Consider the following 20,332-nt stretch of genomic DNA (forward strand, 5'->3'; position numbering starts at 1 on the left):
AGCAGTCCTTACTTTTCTCGTAATCTTTGAAGCTCCACCTTTAAGTCCTCATCCTCTACTTCTGACTCATCATCACTGCTCATTGGGGAAGACGGTGAATAGAAGAGTGAGCTCTGTGTTTGAACATAGGCTTTTTCTTCACGGAGTGGTAAGCACTTTTCTCTCTCTGGACCAGTCTTTGCCACTGATTTCCCTCTGCCACAAAGAGTGGCTGAAAATTCACTATCAGAGGTAGGCTGTATCCCAGAAGTAAGTATCTCTCTCTCTTTAAGCAACAGTTCAGATCCAGACTGCAAGCTACTTCCTGTGGCTGAATTTTCTTCCAATTCCTTTTCTGGAGTCATCAAAGATACATCAGTCTCACAAGCTGTACTGAAAGATGAGAAGTTGTCAGCTTGTTTGGGAATTCTTTTATCTTCTTTGAAGGTTTCCTGAAGAGCTTGTAACTTCTGAGAAGAAAGTGAAGTTTGTGGATTGTGTGTGGCAGGTTCCATTTCTACCAATTGAGACTTTGCTGTTTCAGTAAAGGCTAAAGCTTCTTCACTAGGCTGGCTCGTCATTTTATTGAATGCTGGTATGTGTTCTATTCCAAAAGATGTCACTTTCACTGACTGCTGCTGAGGAACTGTAATCACCTGAAATACAAAAAGGCAAAGGTGGCTGGCTCTGCCTAACCAAAGAGTAAACCCACAAAGAAATTCAATATCAATATACTGCACAGACAATTGGATGGTCTTCTGTAATGTACAAACACTGATAATACCAAAACTAAAAAATCCCATCTATACTTGTCATATTCAAAGCTTTGCAATTGGGCCCTTTGCAAAGAGAATTGGCTTCATATTGCTCAAATAAAATTCTGCAATTAAAAAACATTCCATACGTACACCTAAAACTAACACAATATTGTAAATCGTCTATACTTCAATTAAAAAATAAAATGAAAACAAATTCAATTGCCAAGGTTCTAAAGGACATGAAATTAGATTTACAAAAAAGATAACCCAACCACCCACCAAAAACTGATGACCCATTTCTGTGCTCCCTTTCAGCTACTAAAATCCTCATTTCTTTAGACTCGCCTTTAGTGGATGGCTACAGAAGGTGACAGGATGCATATAAGGGGAAAAATTAAATACGATAATGATCTACATTTAAAATAATTACCATCTACAGACCTAGATCTTCAATGCTGTTACCTTTTATAATGCCTTTGTAGATAATGATTTAATCAAAGACACAAACCTGGAACCGACCCCGCTGAAATGATCCACTCATTGCTTTACATCTACTCAAAGCCCTAGCATCAGCTGTGGACTCTCCTGTCAGAGGAATGGGGTCAGGAGCAACTGCTGATCTCGTATCTTCTGTATCCACTGCAAGTTTTGCCAAATTGTAAGCAGAAAGGAGAAAATTGCTTGTTAAGACTACATTTGTTTACATTACCAAAAATGAAGAAAAGTAGAAAAAGCTTAACTCCTGCTAGACAATTAAAAAAGTGTTAATGTAATAAGCAACACTGTAGAAGTCCCTAATTCTGAATCAGACATTGCAAGATTTATCCCGAGACTTAGTATCTATATGAAATGAATACTTTAAAACCAAATTAGTTACAAAAGGAAAAATAAAATGGCAATGACATTAATGGGACATGTCACATACATGGGCTACGTGGAAAAAGTGACAAGATTTGTGTATGAACAACAACAAAAAGAAACAGAAGTAAATGAAAAATGATGTTACCTAGTCTATGTCCCTGACTGTAAGCACACTACCTTGACGGACTTTTGATCTCTTGAAAAAGCTGGTTGACTGCCGTAGCCTGTATGCCCAGCTTTTTAATTTGCGAGTCCAGGATTTCTTGCTAATAGGATTTTTGAGACTAGGACAAGTAAAGCTTAGGCCAAAATATCCACCTCCTGTCTGCAGATGAATGGCTCCACCGCTTGACACAGCAGCAGGATAGGCCTCTGGATCCCCTGGAAGTGAAGCATCTGGGGACATCTCCTAATGGAGACAAAAAGAGAAAAACCAAAATGGTAGTAATTTAGGTGAGGTGGAGCAATTGTTTCTACCATTGGAGTTTCTTGTATGGACTAATCAGTAATCAAAAATAGAATGCTATATGCTAAAGGAACTTCCCTAGGCAGGAAACACAAGAGAAGGAAAAGACCTACAATAACAAACCCAAAACAATTAAGAAAATGGTAATAGTAACATACATATCGATAATTACCTTAAATGTAAATGGATTAAATGCTCCAACCAAAAGACGTAGACTGGCTGAATGGATACAAAAACAAGACCCACATATATGCTGCCTACAAGAGACCCACTTCAGACCTGGGACACATACAGACTGAAAGTGAGGGGATGGAAAAAGATATTCCATGCAAATGGAAATCAAAAGAAAGCTGGAGTAGCAACTCTCATATCAGACAAAATAGACATTAAAACAAAGACTATTACAAGAGACAAAGAAGGACGCTACATAATGAACAAGGGATCAACCCAAGAAGAAGATATAACAATTGTAAATATTTATGCACCCAACATAGGAGCACCTCAATATATAAGGCAAATACTAACAGCCATAAAAGGGGAAATCGACAGTAACACAATCATAGTAGGGGAATTTAACACCCCACTTTCACCAATGGACAGATCATCCAAAATGAAAATCAATAAGGAAACACAAGCTTTAAATGATACATTAAATGACATGGATTTAATTAATATTTATAGGACATTCCATCCAAAAACAACAGAATACACTTTCTTCTCATGTGCTCATGGAACATTCTCCAGGATAGATCACGTCTTGGGTCACAAATCAAGCCTCAGTAAATTTAAGAACATTGAAATCATATCAAGCATCTTTTCTGACTACAACGCTATGAGATTAGAAATCAATTACAGGGGAAAAAAAACAAAAAACACAAACACATGGATGCTAAACAATACACTACTAAATAACCAAGAGATCACTGAAGAAATCAAAGAGGAAATCAAAAAATACCTAAAAACAAATGACAATGAAAACACAACGACCCAAAACCTATGGGAGGCAGCAAAAGCAGTTGTAAGAGGGAAGTTTATAGCTATACAAGCCTACCTTAAGAAACAAGAAACATCTCAAATAAACAACCTAACCTTACACCTAAAGCAATTAGAGAAAGAAGAACAATAAAACCCCAAAGTTAGCAGAAGGAAAGAAATCATAAAGATCAGATCAGAAAGAAATGAAAAAGAAATGAAGTAAACGATAGCAAAGATCAATAAAACTAAAAGCTGGTTCTTTGAGAAGATAAACAAAATTGAAAAACCATTAGCCAGACTTATAAATAAAAAAAGGGAGAAGACTCAAATCAATAGAATTAGAAATGAAAAAGGGGAAGTAACAACTCACACTGCAGAAATACAAAGGATCCGGAGAGTGTACTAAAAGCAACGATATGCCAATAAAATGGACAACCTGGAAGAAATGGACAAATTCTTAGAAATGCACCACCTTCCGAGACTGAACCAGGAAGAAACAGAAAATATGAACAGACCAAGCACAAGCACTGAAATTGAGACTGTAATTAAAAATCTTCCAACAAACAAAAGCCCAGGACCAGATGGCTTCACAGGCGAATTCTATCAAACATTTAGAGAAGAGCTAACACCTATCCTTCTCAAACTCTTCCAAAATATAGCAGAGAGAGGAACACTCCGAAACTCATTCTATGAGGCCACCATCACCCTGATACCAAAACCAGACAAAGATGTCACGAAAAAGAATGGGGGCTTCCCTGGTGGCACAGTGGTTGAGAATCTGCCTGCTAATGCAGGGGACAAGGGTTCGAGCACTGGTCTGGGAAGATCCCACATGCCGCGGAGCAAGTAGGCCCGTGAGCCACAATTACTGAGCCTGCGTGTCTGGAGCCTGTGCTCCGCAACAAGAGAGGCCGAGACAGTGAGAGGCCCGCGCACCGCGATGAAGAGTGGCCCCCGCTTGCCGCAACTGGAGAAAGCCCTCACACAGAAATGAAGACCCAACACAGTTATAAATAAATAAATAAATAAAAGAATGTGAATTTCTTTAAAAAAAAAAGTCACAAAAAAAGAAAACTACAGACCAATATCACTGATGAATATAGATGCAAAAATCCTAAACAAAATACTAGCAAACAGAATCCAACAGCACATTAAAAGGATCATACACCATGATCAAGTGGGGTTTATCCCAGGAATGCAAGGAGTCTTCAATATACACAAAGCAATCAATGTGATACACCATATTAACAACTTGAAGGAGAAAAACCATATGATCATCTCAATAGATGCAGAGAAAGCTTTCGACAAAATTCAACACCCATTTATGATAAAAGCCCTGCAGAAAGTAGGCATAGAGGGAACTTTCCTCAACATAATAAAGGCCATATATGACAAACCCACAGCCAACATCATCCTCAATGGCGAAAAACTGAAACCATTTCCACTAAGATCAGGAACAGGACAAGGTTGCCCACTCTCACCACTATTATTCAACATAGTTTTGGAAGTGTTAGCCACAGCAATCAGAGAAGAAAAAGAAATAAAAGGAATCCAAATCGGAAAAGAAGAAGTAAAGCTGTCACTGTTTGCAGATGACATGATACTATACATAGAGATTCCTAAAGATGCAACCAGAAAACTACTAGAGCTAATCAATGAATTTGGGAAAGTAGCAGGATACAAAATTAATGCACTGAAATCTCTTGCTTTCCTATACAGTAATGATGAAAAATCTGAAAGTGAAATTAAGAAAACACTCCCGTTTTCCACTGCAACAAAAAGAATAAAATACCGAGGAATAAACCTACCTAAGGAGACAAAAGACCTGTATGCAGAAAATTATAAGACACTGATGAGAGAAATTAAAGATGATACCAAAAGATGGAGAGATATACCATGTCCTTGGATTGGAAGAATCAACGTTGTGAAAATGACTATACTACCCAAAGCAATCTACAGATTCAATGCAACCCCTATCAAACTGCCACTGGCATTTTTCTCAGAACTAGAACAAAAAATTTCACAATTTTTATGGAAACAGAAAAGACCCCAAATAGCCAAAGCAATCTTGAGAACGAAAAATGGAGCTGGAGGAATCAGGCTCCCTGACTTCAGACTATAATACAAAGCTACAGTAATCAAGACAGTATGGTACTGGCACAAAAACAGAAATATAGATCAATGGAACACGATAGAAAGCCCAGAGATAAACCCACGCACATATGGTCACCTTATCTTCGATAAAGGAGGCAAGCATATACAGTGGAGAAAAGACAGCCTCTTCAATAAGTGGTGCTGGGAAAACTGGACAGCTACTTGTAAAAGAATGAAATTAGAACACTCCCTAACACCATACACAAAAATAAACTCAAAATGGATTAAAGACCTAAATGTAAGGCCAGACACCATCAAACTCTTAGAGGAAAACATAGGCAGAACACTCTATGACATAAATCACAGCAAGATCCTTTTTGACCCACCACCTAGAGAAATGGAAATAAAAACACAAATAAACAAATGGGACCAAATGAAACTTAAAAGCTTTTGCACAGCAAAGGAAACCATAAACAAGACCAAAAGACAACCCTCAGAATGGGAGAAAATATTTTCAAATGAAGCAACTGACAAAGGATTAATCTCCAAGATTTACAAGCAGCTCATGCAGCTCAATAACAAAAAAACAAACAACCCAATCCAAAAATGGGCAGAAGACCTAAATAGACATTTCTCCAAAGAAGATATGCAGATTGCCAACAGACACATGAAAGAATGCTCAACATCATTAATCCTTAGAGAAATGCCAATCAAAACTACAATGAGATATCATCTCACACCGGTCAGAATGGGCATCATCAAAAAATCTAGAAACAATAAATGCTGGAGAGGGTGTGGAGAAAATGGAACACTCTTGCGCTGCTGGTGGGAATGTAAATTGATACAGCCACTATGGAGAACAGTATGGAGGTTCCTTAAGAAACTAAAAATAGAACTACCATACGACCCAGCAATCCCACTACTGGGCATATACCATGAGAAAACCATAATTCAACAAGAGTCATGTACCAAAATGTTCATTGCAGCTCTATTTACAATAGGCAGGACATGGAAGCAACCTAAGTGTCCATCATCGGATGAATGGATAAAGAAGATGTGGCACATATATACAATGGAATATTACTCAGCCATAAAAAGAAATGAAATTGAGTTATTTGCAGTGAGGTGGATGGACCTAGAGTCGGTCATACAGAGTGAAGTAAGTCAGAAAGAGAAAAACAAATACCGTATGCTAACACATATATATGGAATCTAAGGGGAAAAAAAGGTCATGAAGAACCTAGTGGCAAGACAGGAATAAAGACACAGACCTACTAGAGAATGGACTTGAGGACATGGTGAGGGGGAGGGGTAAGATGTGACAGGGTAAGAGATTGTCATGGACATATATACACTACCAAATGTAAAATAGATAGCTAGTGGGAAGCAGCCGCATAGCACAGGGAGATCAGCTCGGTGCTTTGTGACCATCTAAAAGGGTGGGATACGGAGGGTGGGAGGGAGGGAGATGCAAGAGGGAAGAGATATGGGGATATATGTATATGTATAACTGATTCATTTTGTTATAAAGCAGAAACTAACACACCATTGTAAAGCAATTATACTCCAATAAAAATGTAAAAAAAAAATAGAATGCTATGTATACTTCTATTAATAGTATCGTATCAGACTAAACCTGAAGTATTCAACTTATAGGAATTAAGCCTTCCCCTTTCTTTAAAAATACTATTTAGACTTCAGATAAATAAAACAGCAGAATGTTAAACTTTCACCCTAGAATATTTTTTATTATAGCAACTTTGAAAACTGAAAATTAAAATATGAAGGAAATAACCCTCATATGCACCAATTCACTAGAAAAGTTTACTTAAACCCTATGATCTTAAAGTGGAAATTTTCATTTATGCTTATATTATCTAAGAGAGTTAAAGATGCCTGACACGCATGATAAACATAGAAAAACAAGATATCTAGGCATTTACATTTACAGAAATATATTACCAAATCAAGTTTCTTACATTATATAAGCACACAGAAATTTACAATGGACCTCAAAATTATTTCAAATTTAAACTCTAAAAATCGTTAACATCAGGCCACAGCTGGCTACAAAATCATTCTTCCCTCTTCTTGTCCTCCCATCCCTCCCCTCAAAAACCAGAATTAACTGCTGCTGTATTCTGAGTATTCTAAAAATAAATGTCTTATAATAACTAATACAAAAAATTAATATACACAGCCAGAAATAATTTGGGAAACATGAGAATGGCCCGTAGTAATTTAGAAAATTAAAAGAGTAAAAGTTCAAAGAAAGGGATTCAGCATTTGTCTGAAGGAAGACAGCCTAAGCGGCACTAAGTAAACTGCAGTTTGGGGTAAGCATTATTAACACTTAAGTCAGCAGTTATTAAAAGTAAAATTCTGAACAGTTTTTATTTTCCAAAGTCCCATTTTAGACTAGTAATATTACTTTCATAAAGAGGAAAAAACTCTCAATAATATTATGATTTAGAAAGTGTTGCACTGGTCCCACTGAAATTACAGAAAAGATTTTTATTAAGTAATAACTGGATCAAGATGATAAATTAAATACAAGTTCTAGCCTCCCTTACCAACCCAAATCCACAGGTACAACAGGAAAAACAGATGTAGACACATGCATATAAGAGTTTTTAAATTAATTAATTAATTAATTTTTTAGCTGCGTTGGATCTTCGTTGCTGTGTGTGGGCTTTCTCTAGTTGCAGCGAGCGGGGGCTATGCTTCTTTGTGGTGTGTGGGCTTCTCATTGTGGTGGCTTCTCTTGTTGAAGAGCACGGGCTCTAGGTGCGTGGGCTTCAGTAGTTGTGGCACTCAGGCTCAGTAGTTGTGGCTCACAAGCTCTAGAGCGCAGGCTCAGTAGTTGTGGCGCACGGGCTTCGTTGCTCCATGGCATGTGGGATCTTCCCAGACCAGGGCCCAAACCCGTGTCCCCTGCATTGGCAGGCGGATTCTTAATCACTGCGCCACCAGAGAAGCCCTGCATATAAGATTAAAGGAGGAAAAAGCAGCCTCCTTTAATGCATGATGACATATGCAGGAACTGTTTCAAAATGCAGCGAATTCAGGTGGTATATATGGGCAGCAGGAGAGAGCGCCCTGGCCAACCAAAAGGATGGGTGGTTGGACAGAACGCTTACAAAGCTGTAACAATCTATCTGTCTCCTATCTGTCACTTCAGCATCATCTTATAACACTCTCCTACTTACTGGCCTTCTTTTGTTTCCTGGAACAGGTCTCCACCTATGAATGTCACCATTACATACAAATCCTTCCCTGACCACCCTATATAAAGTAATTCCTTAGTCTTCCTATCATAGCCCTTTATTCATTTGTTTAGGATCTATCTTCCCCCACTAGAATGTGAGCTCCACAAAAACAGAGATCTTGACTTATTCACTGCTCAGCAGATATTCACTGAATGGACGAGTGAACTGGTTGGGGCACCTTCCCACCTCATCTCCACAATGAACAAAAGACAGCAGAGGCGTCTGCTCCCAAATAAGAGTGGTAAGGAGGAAAATGTTTATTGCCAAGAAAAAGGTCAGTAATGTACGGAAGAGACAAGATCCAGGAGTAAGGGGAAGCCCTGCTACCTTTGAAGACTAGCTACTGGACCTCCCTCTGGGCAGCATTAAAGACAAGTTGCAATACCCAGGGCCAGGAAGCATGTCCCACGCTTTTCCCACAATTACTGGAGTAAGGCTATAGTAATTATATATAGCATTTACAAACGGACAAACAGGGAATCTTATGGGGGAAAAAGAAAAACTGAGTACACAACGAAGAATCACCAACACTTTTGGGAAATCAGCACTTTAAGAAAACACTAAACTCAACAAACAGAATACCCAAGGAAACAGCATTAATAACACAGAATAAGACTTTAATATGTTGAAAGAGATGTGTGAATATACTATATCCATAAGAAAAAGAATGAACTATAGTTACTAGAAATTAAAAATACAATCCTTGACATAAAAAAAATAGCTGAATAGGAGATTATAAACAGCTTAAAAGTTGAGACATTCTCCCAGTACAAAAAGCAAAAGGACAAAGAGATGGAAAGCATGAAATGAGGGACTTCCCTGGTGGTGCAGTGGTTAAGAATCTGCCTGCCAATGGAGGGAACACAGGTTCAATTCCTGGTCCAGGAAGATGCCACATGCCGCGGAGCAACTAAGCCCGTGCGCCAGAACTACGGAGCCTACGCTCTAGAGCCCGCGTGCCACAACTACTGAAGCCTGCGTACCTAGAGCCCATGCTCATCAACAACAGAAGCCACCACAATGAGAAGCCCGCACACTGCAACAAAGAATAGCCCCCACTCGCAGCAACTAGAAAAAGCCCACGCACAGCAATGAAGACCACATGCAGCCAAAAATTTTTTTAAAAAGCGTGAAATGAAAAGTTAATAGATAAGAAAAATAGGAAATGAAGAAATAAAACTGTCTCTATTCACAGATGATAAGATCTTATATACTGATATTATATAGAAAATCCACCAAAAGCTATCACACAGCTAATAAAAAAACTCAGCGAAGTTGAAGGATACAACATCAACAATCAAAAATCAATCGTATTTCTATACACTAGCAATGAAAAATCTGAAAAGGAAATTAAGAAAACAATTTCATTTATAATAACAACAAAGAATAAAGTAACAAACAGTGCTGGAACAACTGGATAGCCACATGCAAAAGAATGAAGCTGGACCTTTATCTCACACCATACACAAAAATTAACTCAAAATGATCCTACCATCTGTACTTAAGTGTGAAGCAAAATAAAGATATTTCTGGACATTAAAAAAATAAAAACAAATTGGTCACCCATGCAACATATTTAAAAATATGACTCATAGAAGCATTTCAGGGGGGAAACAAAAAGGAATTCTAGGACACCAGAAACAGTGGCAGGTAATAAATTTGATCTAGATGTAGCAATGGACACTTGAAACAAACAAAAGAATCCATTTAACCTTGACACTTGGAAGAGTCTCTTGAGCAACAAAGTTTAAATGACAGAGAATTACATTTCATTTTTTTATGGTTCTAATCACATTATGTGATTATCAGATAACACAAATAATCATAATATAAATGCTGTTTACTGATTTTCAGTTCTTCCAATCAACCTACAGACAAAGCACAACCGATAATGAAAAAAATGTAGATGTTATAAACTTTGCCAATGTTAAAAAGTAATTTAAGTAATAAAAATTGGGAGGTGTATGGGGAAGAAAAGTAGAGGAAAGGGAAAATATAATTTCTCTACCCTTCATAGAAGTGAGTAAAAATTTATTGTATAAAATTACTAAATCAAAAAACGATAAGTATATTATTTATAAGTTATTAATAGCAATGACCACAAGAATTAAAACCAGGAACTTAATATTGTTTGGGTAGTGGGAGTGTTAACACAACAATTCCTTTTAATTTTCTATCCTTCTGAATTTCTTTTGCGTTTATGCATTAATTGCATAATTTTAAATTACTAGTTTACCAAAAAAATAAGTACTTAAATTATATTTACTCAATGGAATATTATGCTGTTGTTTAAAAAAGTTAGGTGAGGGGACTTCCCTGGTGGTCCAGCGGTTAAGAATCCGCCTTCCAATGCAGGGGATGCAGGTTCGATCCCTGGTTGGGGAACTAAGATCCCACACGCCGCGGGACAACTAAGCCCGTGCGCCGCAACTACCAAGCCTGTGCGCTATAGAGCCCAAGAGCTACAACTAGAGAGAAGCCTGCGCACTGCAACTAAGACCCAATGCAGCCAAATAAATAAATAAATATATTTTTTAAAAAGTTAGGTGAGGTGGAACTATGTATACTGACATGGATAGATGTCCATAAGTGGGAAAAAAATTTAGAACAGCACATGTATGTAAGGAAGTATGTGTATATATAGTATGTATCTGTGTCTTTGTAAATAGATATAATACATATAAAGAAGTGCTATATAAATATTTGTATATTAGTGAAAACCATGTCTGGAAAGATTTATCAACAGCTGTGTCTATAGGTTTAGAAGTGGGGTGGATTTTACTTTATATACATGCATATACTACTTATATAATAATAACAGTAATAAAGAGATACAGTGATAAATATTTAAAAATATGTCTATGATATACTGTAAAATTAAAAAATTAAGTTGTAGACCAATATGTTTATAGCACAATACTATTTTTGTGAATAAGAAGTTGTAGGTTTGTAAGTAGATCTGTGTAAGCTTAAGTCAAGAAGGATTAGTACCATATAGTGGATAAGCACCAGATAGTGGTTATACCTATGAGTTGAAGGAACAGAAGAGAAATTAAATTCCTACATTACATAAGTTAAAAAAAACAAGTCATGAGGTTATGGGGTTTTTAAATTTTTCTTTTAAAATATTTTTTTCAAATAAATAAAAACCCACAAACAAGATTAAATTAAAACCATAATATTTTTAAAAAATGAAACTGATAACAGGCATTTTTAAGTGGAAATCTAAAAGCAAGTTCTTCCTACCCACTAAAACAATCTATAAGTCAGTCCTGTTCTGTCATTAATACAGAAAGAAACATTGCTCACAAGTTCCTAGCTAATTCACCAGAGGGCTCTCTCACCAAGAAAGTTCTACCGTCTCTATTAAGTTCTGGGCCCCTGCAGCCTAAGCTATGGCCTTCTTAAATACCTGTGACCTCAGAATCTTGTGACATAGATCATTTCATTTCAAAGGACAGAACTTTAGAAAAGAAGGCATTTCTTTAAAAGCATAGGATAAGGAATTGGTTAGAAAGAATGATACTTACATGTAAACATAATTCGCTGGGTATAGAAGTTATCACATTCAGGTCCCTTTTGAACACTGATATGTTAGCAGGCTGACTCACAGTCACATTGGACAGAATCTTAGAGCCTGTCTGCTGAAAATTAGGGGACTGTGCAGGACTATCTTGAACTCCACAGTGACTGATGCCTATGACTTCTGGCACTGGACATGAGACTGTGTCTTCAGCAGAGGAAGAAAACAGAGAGTCTATGCTTTGGGTATCCTTCTGACTCTCAGGATAGATGCTAGATATGCTATGCTCCTGATAGAGCAAATTTCTTAATTTTTCATCCAGAGTTTTAATTCGGTTGTCTGCAAACTCCATTTTTGGAGGTCCTTCCCCATCTGATTCCACGACAGTAGAGGACAGAAGGCTAGTTGGTTCAAGGCCAGGGGTCTGAGTGGGAATGACCATCTTAGGAGAACTTGCTTCCATGATCACTGCGGTTTCTCCTTCTTGGGAAATAAACTCTGCATCCGTAGTTGGCTGCTGCACTGGTAAGGACTGAGGCTTTTGATCAGACATAAATGCCAGGGTTGTAAGAGAGTTAGGAGCAATCTGAGTTGACTCACCAGGAACTGCCTGACTGGCAGCTTGGTGACCTGGATACACAGGTAGGAATATGCCTGCTTGGCTGGTGAGTCCCTCACATTCAAGTGGAACTGCACGAACTGAAGTAGCCGTATGACTGGAACTACTAGCAACTGGTGCCATTATCTGCTTGTCATCTTCCACTTGATAAAGTATAGCTGGCAGCTTAGTTTCTACACTGGCATATTCAGAAATCTTACCATCAACTACATCCTTGTGTTCTGATGTGGAGGTGTAAAGTGCACGCTGGCATGGATTATTTTCTAGAGTGAGCAGCGTGTCCTGTGATATTTCCTTATTACTTATGTTTCTTGGACCTGGAACAATAACAAAGAATGGCTAAGCATGTATTGGTAAGTACAAAGCATGGACTAGTACTCAAACTCAAAAGGAACAGGAGGAGCAAGGGGCAAATTAGAACCTATGTGAAAGTACTCTTGTAAATAAGACTCAAAATACACAGAATTCAACCTAACAAGGAGAAAAACCTTTTCCTTTTTTTTCATAAATTTTAAAATTTAAATGGCTTAAGTTACCTCCTAACATTAACATCTTCAAAAATGCTTATGAAAATTCTCATAAGCATAAAATACCCATGAAAACAAGTTAAAGATACAGTATATATTTTGCATCCCCATCTTCCAGGTCTGGATAAAGGTGGCAGAGAACAAACACTTACTAGAAAGCAGATTTAGCCCAGGAACTGTAGACATGGACTGCTGAAGAGAAGGAAGAGATTGAGCCTCACGGTTTCTTATTGTCTGATTGATACAAAATCGCCATCGACCAACTGGGGATGACTGAGGAGCAGATTCATCTGTAGAAAGAACTGGCAAAAATTAATATGCTAAGCAATTGTCAATATGTTTACCTATTGACTAAGGAAACCATGTTAAAACACCGATTTGTCTTTTATCTCCATTTCCAATGGCACTAGGATATGTGTAACTTATAAGACCAGACCTCCCAACCCTGACTGACAAATACTCTAACAACTAAGCACAAGATATCTTTAGAGAAGGATTTTGGATTCTACGGAAACAAACATTGTATCAATAGCAATTAAAAGCAGGGCACTTTTGGGAAAAAAACAAAAAGCACTTTTTCCACTAAAACCTACATCTTCTGTTCTGTATCCTGATTATGGTGGTGCTTACACAAATCTATAAGAGGACTAAAATTTACAGAACCCTACACCAAAAGAAAAAAAAGTCTATTTTACTGGATGACAACTTAAAAAATAAAGTAAAATAAGCCCCTACATCTGTACACCTACTTTGTTAACTTATTCAAAAAAGTTATTCTCTTTTAAACTTTACCCTACTTTGCCAGTCAGAAATATACTCAGGGACTTCCCTAGTGGCACAGTGGTTAAGAATCTGCCTGCCAATGCAGGGGACACGGGTTCGAGCCCTGGTCCGGGAAGATCCCACATGCCGCGGAGCTACTGAGCCCGTGCGCCACAACTACTGAGCCTGTCTACCACAACTACTGAAGCCTGCACGCCTCGAGCCTGTGCTCCGCAACAAGAGAAGCCACAACAGTGAGAAGCCCGTGCACTGCAACAAAGAGCAGACCCCACTCACTGCAACTAGAGAAAGCCCGCACGCAACAACGAAGACCCAACACAGCCATAAATAAATAAATAAAAAGAAATCTACTCAAGACTCCTGCTAATGAGAAAAAGAAGACAGAGGAGAACCCTGACATCCTAACACAAACTACATTTGAGGGTAATGGTATCTGGTTCCATGACTCCCACACCACCTGTTGCTTCTTCATGCTGTTATAATTCCTTCAGATGTCCTCATTCGTCTGTGGCTCTTCTCCCCCTCCCAGACACTCTAAATATACCCATGACCAGAGCTGAGAAGAATGGAGAGATAAGGTTATGAGAAAAGAAAATAGAAGACCCCATTTTTAGTCCCTGGCAGTTTATCTGGTATCTGATTTACAAAAACTTATCAGTGATCAGAGCAGGTAGAAGCATATCATTGGTGGAATGAAATCAAGATACTAATGCTATTAAAACATGAGGCAAACTTAGAACATAATGATTTTAGCTAAGAAACTTGTTGTCCATCTCATATAGGGGAAAAAAAAAACTTAACCAGTTAAGTTCAAACAATAAAGCCATTAAAGGTCAGCAGTACTGTGACTGCTTCTCTGGTAACATACCATGCAACAACTCAGAAATAAATTAATCAGGTAAAGAACCAATACTTGGAGGAAATCTGGAGAATGGTTTTACTTCTCACTCTTTACTTCTTATTTCTGGGCTATAAAGTCCTTTCAAAGTGTGGGAAAACCTACATTAACAATTTATCAAATTCCTTTATTGGCTAACATCTTTCCCAAGGTGTGTACATTAAAAGTTTCCAAATGTCTTGCTTCAAAAGCCAAATGGTAAATTTTATTAAGTATACTTACTGCTGGTTTGAGTGGATGCAGAATTTATCTGTACTTGTTCAGATGATCCTGTCTGAATTAAAAATGAATAGATAAATAAAGAAGTTCCTGATACATATCCGAGAAGACCTATTTGCTGAGCAATTGCTCTTACGTGGCTACTGCTGGATTCCACAGTAATAGAGTCAACTCCAACGGCTCTTTCTGCAGCAGAGTGGACATGAAGGATCTCCTGGGCTTGACCTACGATAGCCCTCAATTCTTCTACAAATTTTTCTTTTTCACTTTCCAGGACAAAGTTATCTTCCACCTATCCAAAAGTAAAAGTAATTCTATTCACAAGAATGAATTTAGTTTCTTCAAAATTATAATATGGTGACTACCATAAAGAAAAATAAATTAGGTATTTAGATCTAAATGCCACAACAGAATTAACAAAGACCAGCAATAAAATGCCACATAATACATTAAATTATTCTATTTTGAGACCACTGACATTTGTCAGATTGGCACTACCTACCAGAAGCCAGCATTTTAAAAGAATCTGGCATTCTATAAATTGATTGCCATTTGAAGAACATAACTGAGGTAATGTTTACGTTTAAAACTAGGATGTCCAAACGCAAAAGCTTTTAAATAAAAAAAAATCACAAAATGAAGCATCTCTAAAGATGATAAAGAATGGCCTAGAGACAGTTCAGAAAATACTACATTAAATAAGAGGCAGACTGACAAAATTATTAACTTTTAAAATGTTAAATTCTGCTTGGCCAGGAATGTATATACAAAGAAAACTGGCAGAAACAAAAGCATTATGTACTCTTCATGCCACCCTAGCTCATCCCCATTAAAAAAAAAGAGGAGGGGAATAGTAACTTAAGCCTAACAATTCAAAGAAAATACAAAAACTAAATGAAATGAACATTACTTGAACACCTATATGTAAGATGTTATATCAGTAGCTAATACATTAGAATTACCTGGGGAACTTTACAAACTATTAATGCTTAGGCCTCATCTCCAAAAATTCTGATTTAATTAGGGACCCAGGCAACAGAATTGTTTTTGTTTTAGTTTTTGTTTGGGGTTTTTTTTTTTTGGCTGCGCCACGTGGCTTGCAGGATCTTAGCTCCCCGACCAGGGATTGAACCCGGACAACGGCAGTGAAAGCACCGAGTCCTAACCACTGGACCACCAGGGAATTCCCAACAGAATTGTTTTTAAAAAGCTCTTCCAGTGATTTTGACATGCAGCTAGGGATAAGAACCACTGACCTAGATCCTCTCTTAATGAAACTCCCTCATATTTTACACACAAATATACAGAAACCAGAGGAGGTATAGTGACTTACTCTTGATCATAACCAATTTAGCTCCGTACAAATTTTAAAAACTAGCAGTACCCTAAAAAAAGATGGCTCTGAATAAACGGGGGGAGAGTTAGAGAGGAAAAAGAGACAGAATGCTGAAGGGAAAATAATTTGGTTTTACTGTACTTACCATATAGTCTGCAATATCCTCTGGTGCATCACCATCAACATCAAACTTGAAGGTGACCATCTTGTTATTGTGTGTCTCCAGTTGACACTCCACCATGTTGTCTCCAGAGGTTGACACCTGGGCACAAACATGTCACTAGTTTAAGAGTCAGTCATTGTCTCCTCTTTGTAAATGGTGCAGGAAACATTTGGATGAGCTCACATACAATATATGAAAAAAATGGTTTAAACTGTTCAGAATCTAAAAAGATTGTTTTTCCCTTGATGAAATACTGTCTAAACAACCATTGTATGACAAATCTAAGGCTCAAATTATTCAGCAAAAAATAAGTTAGAAATGTGAACCTGTGGGAAAGAAAAGGAACACAACTTTTATGAAAAGGCAAAAAAAAAAGTTACAACGGTCACTATAGCTATCTGCAATGCAAAGATCTAAATCTGGTCATTCATTTCCAAAATTCTCCCACAAATTGACCCTTTAAGCTAAAGAAAATGCACTGCTAATGGAAATGTAAACTGGTCCAAACTTTATGGACAGCAACCTAGAAATACGTATTTAGAAACTTTAAAAAAATCTTCATACCCTTTGACCCACTAATTCTACTTCTAGGAATCTATCATAAGGAAATAATCAGGTATATATACAAAGATTTGTGTTCAAGAGTGTTTGCTGCAGAGTTTCATAATACTCTATACTCACCTCCACAGCAACATCGCCCCTCCCTGACCCCCCAGACCTCAACATGCACTCTTAACCAAATCATATTTATACACTGACCTGAAGGACAGTAAGCTGAAATTTAGTCCCCTTTTCTGATCTAGGACAGGAAGCTCTTCTCTGTTTGATCCGATCTTGTTTGCCATTTCCACTTGGGTTATCAGGGGTATTGGTGTTTTCCTTCACAGCTGCCACATCATTATTCAAACTATTATTTTTAAAAAAACAAAAGCAATTCCAATTCAATTTCTCAGAGAAGACATTATTCCATGATTCTCAAAGTCCAATATTTAACCCAAATCAGAGTTAACATCTGAAATTCCTTTGTGGATAGAATCATTCCATCTTGATGGTAAAATTCTAAGAAAAACCCTCAATTATAAAATCATAAATAATGTTTAAATAAAATATATAAGTAGTACAATATCTCTCAAAAAGTTATGACTGCACAACTCTGCAAATATACTAAATGCCATTGAATTGTACACTTTAAATGGGTGAAAATCTAATGGTATGTGAATTATATCTCAATAAAGCTGTTTTTAAAAGTTATGAAACACTGAGATTATATTGTATGTATTAGGCAAACATCTCACAGTAGTGGGAGTGAAAGAAAAACACTGCTAGTGATAGACCTCTGTGGAACCTTTTATCAGGGGATGTTCCTGATCAATTTTATTTTGTTTGTTTTGGGGTTTTTCTTATTAATATGTTCAAATAAAACTTCTAAAAACCAATTCTCACTCAAAATATAGCTGTTTATGTAACAAACTCAACAGGGGATACATGAGGTGTGGAAGACAGGAATAGTGCAGGAAACAGAAAAAGAAATGAAAATGAGATAAAGAAAATGTAGTATGTATATACAATGGAATATTATTCTGCCATAAAAAAGAATGAAATCTCGCCATTTGTAACAACATAGATGGAACTTGAGGGCATTATGCTAAGTAAAGTAAGTCAGAAAGAGAAAGACAAATACCATATGATCTCACTTATATGTGCAATCTAAAAAAACGAAAAATCTCCCAAGCTCATAGATACAGAGAACAGATTGGTGGTTGCCAGAGGCAGGTGTGGGGGGAGGGGGTAGAAAGTGGGCGAAATGGGTGAAGGGAGTCGAAAGGTACAAACTACCAGTTATAAAATAAATAAGTCATGTAATGTACAACATGGCAACTATAGTTAATAATGCTGGGGCTTCCCTGGTGGCGCAGTGGTTGAGAATCTGCCTGCCAATGCAGGGGACACGGGTTCGAGCCCTGGTCTGGGAAGATCCCACATGCCGCGGAGCAGCTGGGCCCGTGAGCCACAATTACTGAGCCTGCGCGTCTGGAGCCTGTGCTCCGCAACAAGAGAGGCCGCGATGATGAGAGGCCCGTGCACCGCGATGAAGAGTGGTCCCCACTTGCCACAACTAGAGAAAGCCCTCGCACAGAAACGAAGACCCAACACAGTCATAAATAAATAAATAAATAAATAAAAGAACGTGAATTTCTAAAAAAAAAAAAAATAATGCTGTATTGCATATTTCAAAGTTGCTAAGAGAATAGATTTTAAAAGTTCTCATCACAAGAAAAAAAATTTTGTAACTATGTATGGTGATGGATGTTTAAACTAGACTTATTGTGGTGATCATTTCATAATATATACAAATGTTGAATCACTCTATTATACATCCAAAACTAATATAAGGGTATACATGAGTTTTACCTCAATAGAATGAAAGGAAGGACGGAAGGAAGGAAGGAAGGAAGGAAGGAAGGAAGGAAGGAAGGAAGGAAGGAAGGAAGGAAGGAAGGAAAGAAGGAAGGAAGGGAGGAAGGAGGAAGGAAGGAGGGAGGGAGGGAAGAAGAAAAAATACACCATAATTTTGGTTAAAAAAAACTGAAAATGAATGATGTGAAAATGATTCAACATGATTAATTCTAACTAGTTATATTTTGCAGGTTCAAGTCAATATGATTATGACAGGGCAGACTAACTTTCAGCTGATCTGTGTCAAAGGTATTTTTCAGCTTTTTCTTTAATAAATTTGAAGATATTTCAATAAATAACAAAAATTCCAATAAATACATTTGAAACTTAAATGAGATCTGTAAGCAGCAGATTTTTTTTTTTTAGCAGATATTTTTTAAATTAATTTTTAGGTTAAGTCCTTTCTCCTAAAAACTACTCAGGAAGTATCTATATAAAGATATGCAATAAAAAATAAAACTAACTCCTAAAATTTTTTCTATGTCCCTGTGAAAAAGAATTTTCATAAATACAAGTAGAGGAAGAAAATACATTAATACTGCTCTTAGTTTTTTAATAGACAGAGAAATAGCAGTAATAAATAACACCTTCAGAGGATAAAAGGGACATAATTCTAGTCAATGCAGCTGTATCATTCACTTTGCAAAGTTATCTTAAAACACTAGTTTAGGGTTTGGGACAAGATGGCAGAAACTCAACTCTCCCCGTTCCTCCCCACTAAGTATAACTAAAAAATCTGGAAATAATACAGTAGAATATCACAGGAGGGCACTGAAGAGTGAAAAAATGAAGGCAGACTAGCTAGGGACTCCCAGGACTTGAGGAAAAATATAGCAGCTTGGCATCTCCTGATTACCCACCCAGTGACAGAAAGCAATCCAAGCTCAGCATCTCCTGACTCCTGGGCCAAAAGGCAAAGGTAGCCCAAGCCCAGTGGTCTCCTGAACCCCAACCTATCAACAGAAGGTGGTTCAGGTGGGCCCTTTCCTCCTGTGGTGATGCTGGTGGGAACCCTACCAGTAGCATGTGGTCTGGAGAGCTGGCTTAGGGCAGCAGGCCTAGAGAAGTGCTCTCCAACCCCTTGGTCCAGCAGTGGGTCCCAATGGTGTCAGGTGAACCAAGCAGATCAGAATAATAATACAAACACTCTGAAAACTAAATTGTCATTAGAACCATAGTCCACAAAAGTAGACCAGGACCTTTGCACCTAAACACAGTGACTGACTGCTAAAATAGAGTATTTAAATAGGATCCAGAGTATCCTAACATAATGTCCAAAATGTCCAGGAGACAAATGAAAATTCTCTGTCATACCAAAAACCAGGAAAATCACAACTTGAATGTGAAAAGACAATCAACAGATGCCAACACCAGGATGAATCAGATATTGGAATTACCTGACAAG

The 20,332-nt window shown here is 37.5% G+C and overlaps 1 protein-coding gene across 1 annotated transcript in view; it reads right to left on the bottom strand.

The window, feature by feature from the left end:
• The window catches only part of WNK3 (WNK lysine deficient protein kinase 3), a 120,849-nt gene that overhangs the window by 44,386 nt on the left and 56,131 nt on the right, over nt 1-20,332 (bottom strand). Inside the window, exons 12-20 of the mRNA XM_036839275.1 lie at nt 17,230-17,377; nt 16,453-16,569; nt 15,108-15,263; nt 14,975-15,026; nt 13,224-13,361; nt 11,933-12,861; nt 1,776-2,007; nt 1,246-1,376; nt 13-635 (exon numbers count right to left, since the gene is read on the bottom strand). Of these exons, the coding sequence (XP_036695170.1) occupies nt 13-635; nt 1,246-1,376; nt 1,776-2,007; nt 11,933-12,861; nt 13,224-13,361; nt 14,975-15,026; nt 15,108-15,263; nt 16,453-16,569; nt 17,230-17,377 (2,526 nt within the window). The remainder of the gene's footprint in view (nt 1-12; nt 636-1,245; nt 1,377-1,775; nt 2,008-11,932; nt 12,862-13,223; nt 13,362-14,974; nt 15,027-15,107; nt 15,264-16,452; nt 16,570-17,229; nt 17,378-20,332) is intronic.

Source organism: Balaenoptera musculus, chromosome X (genome assembly GCF_009873245.2).
Source record: "Balaenoptera musculus isolate JJ_BM4_2016_0621 chromosome X, mBalMus1.pri.v3, whole genome shotgun sequence".
Taxonomy (NCBI): Eukaryota; Metazoa; Chordata; class Mammalia; order Artiodactyla; family Balaenopteridae; genus Balaenoptera; species Balaenoptera musculus.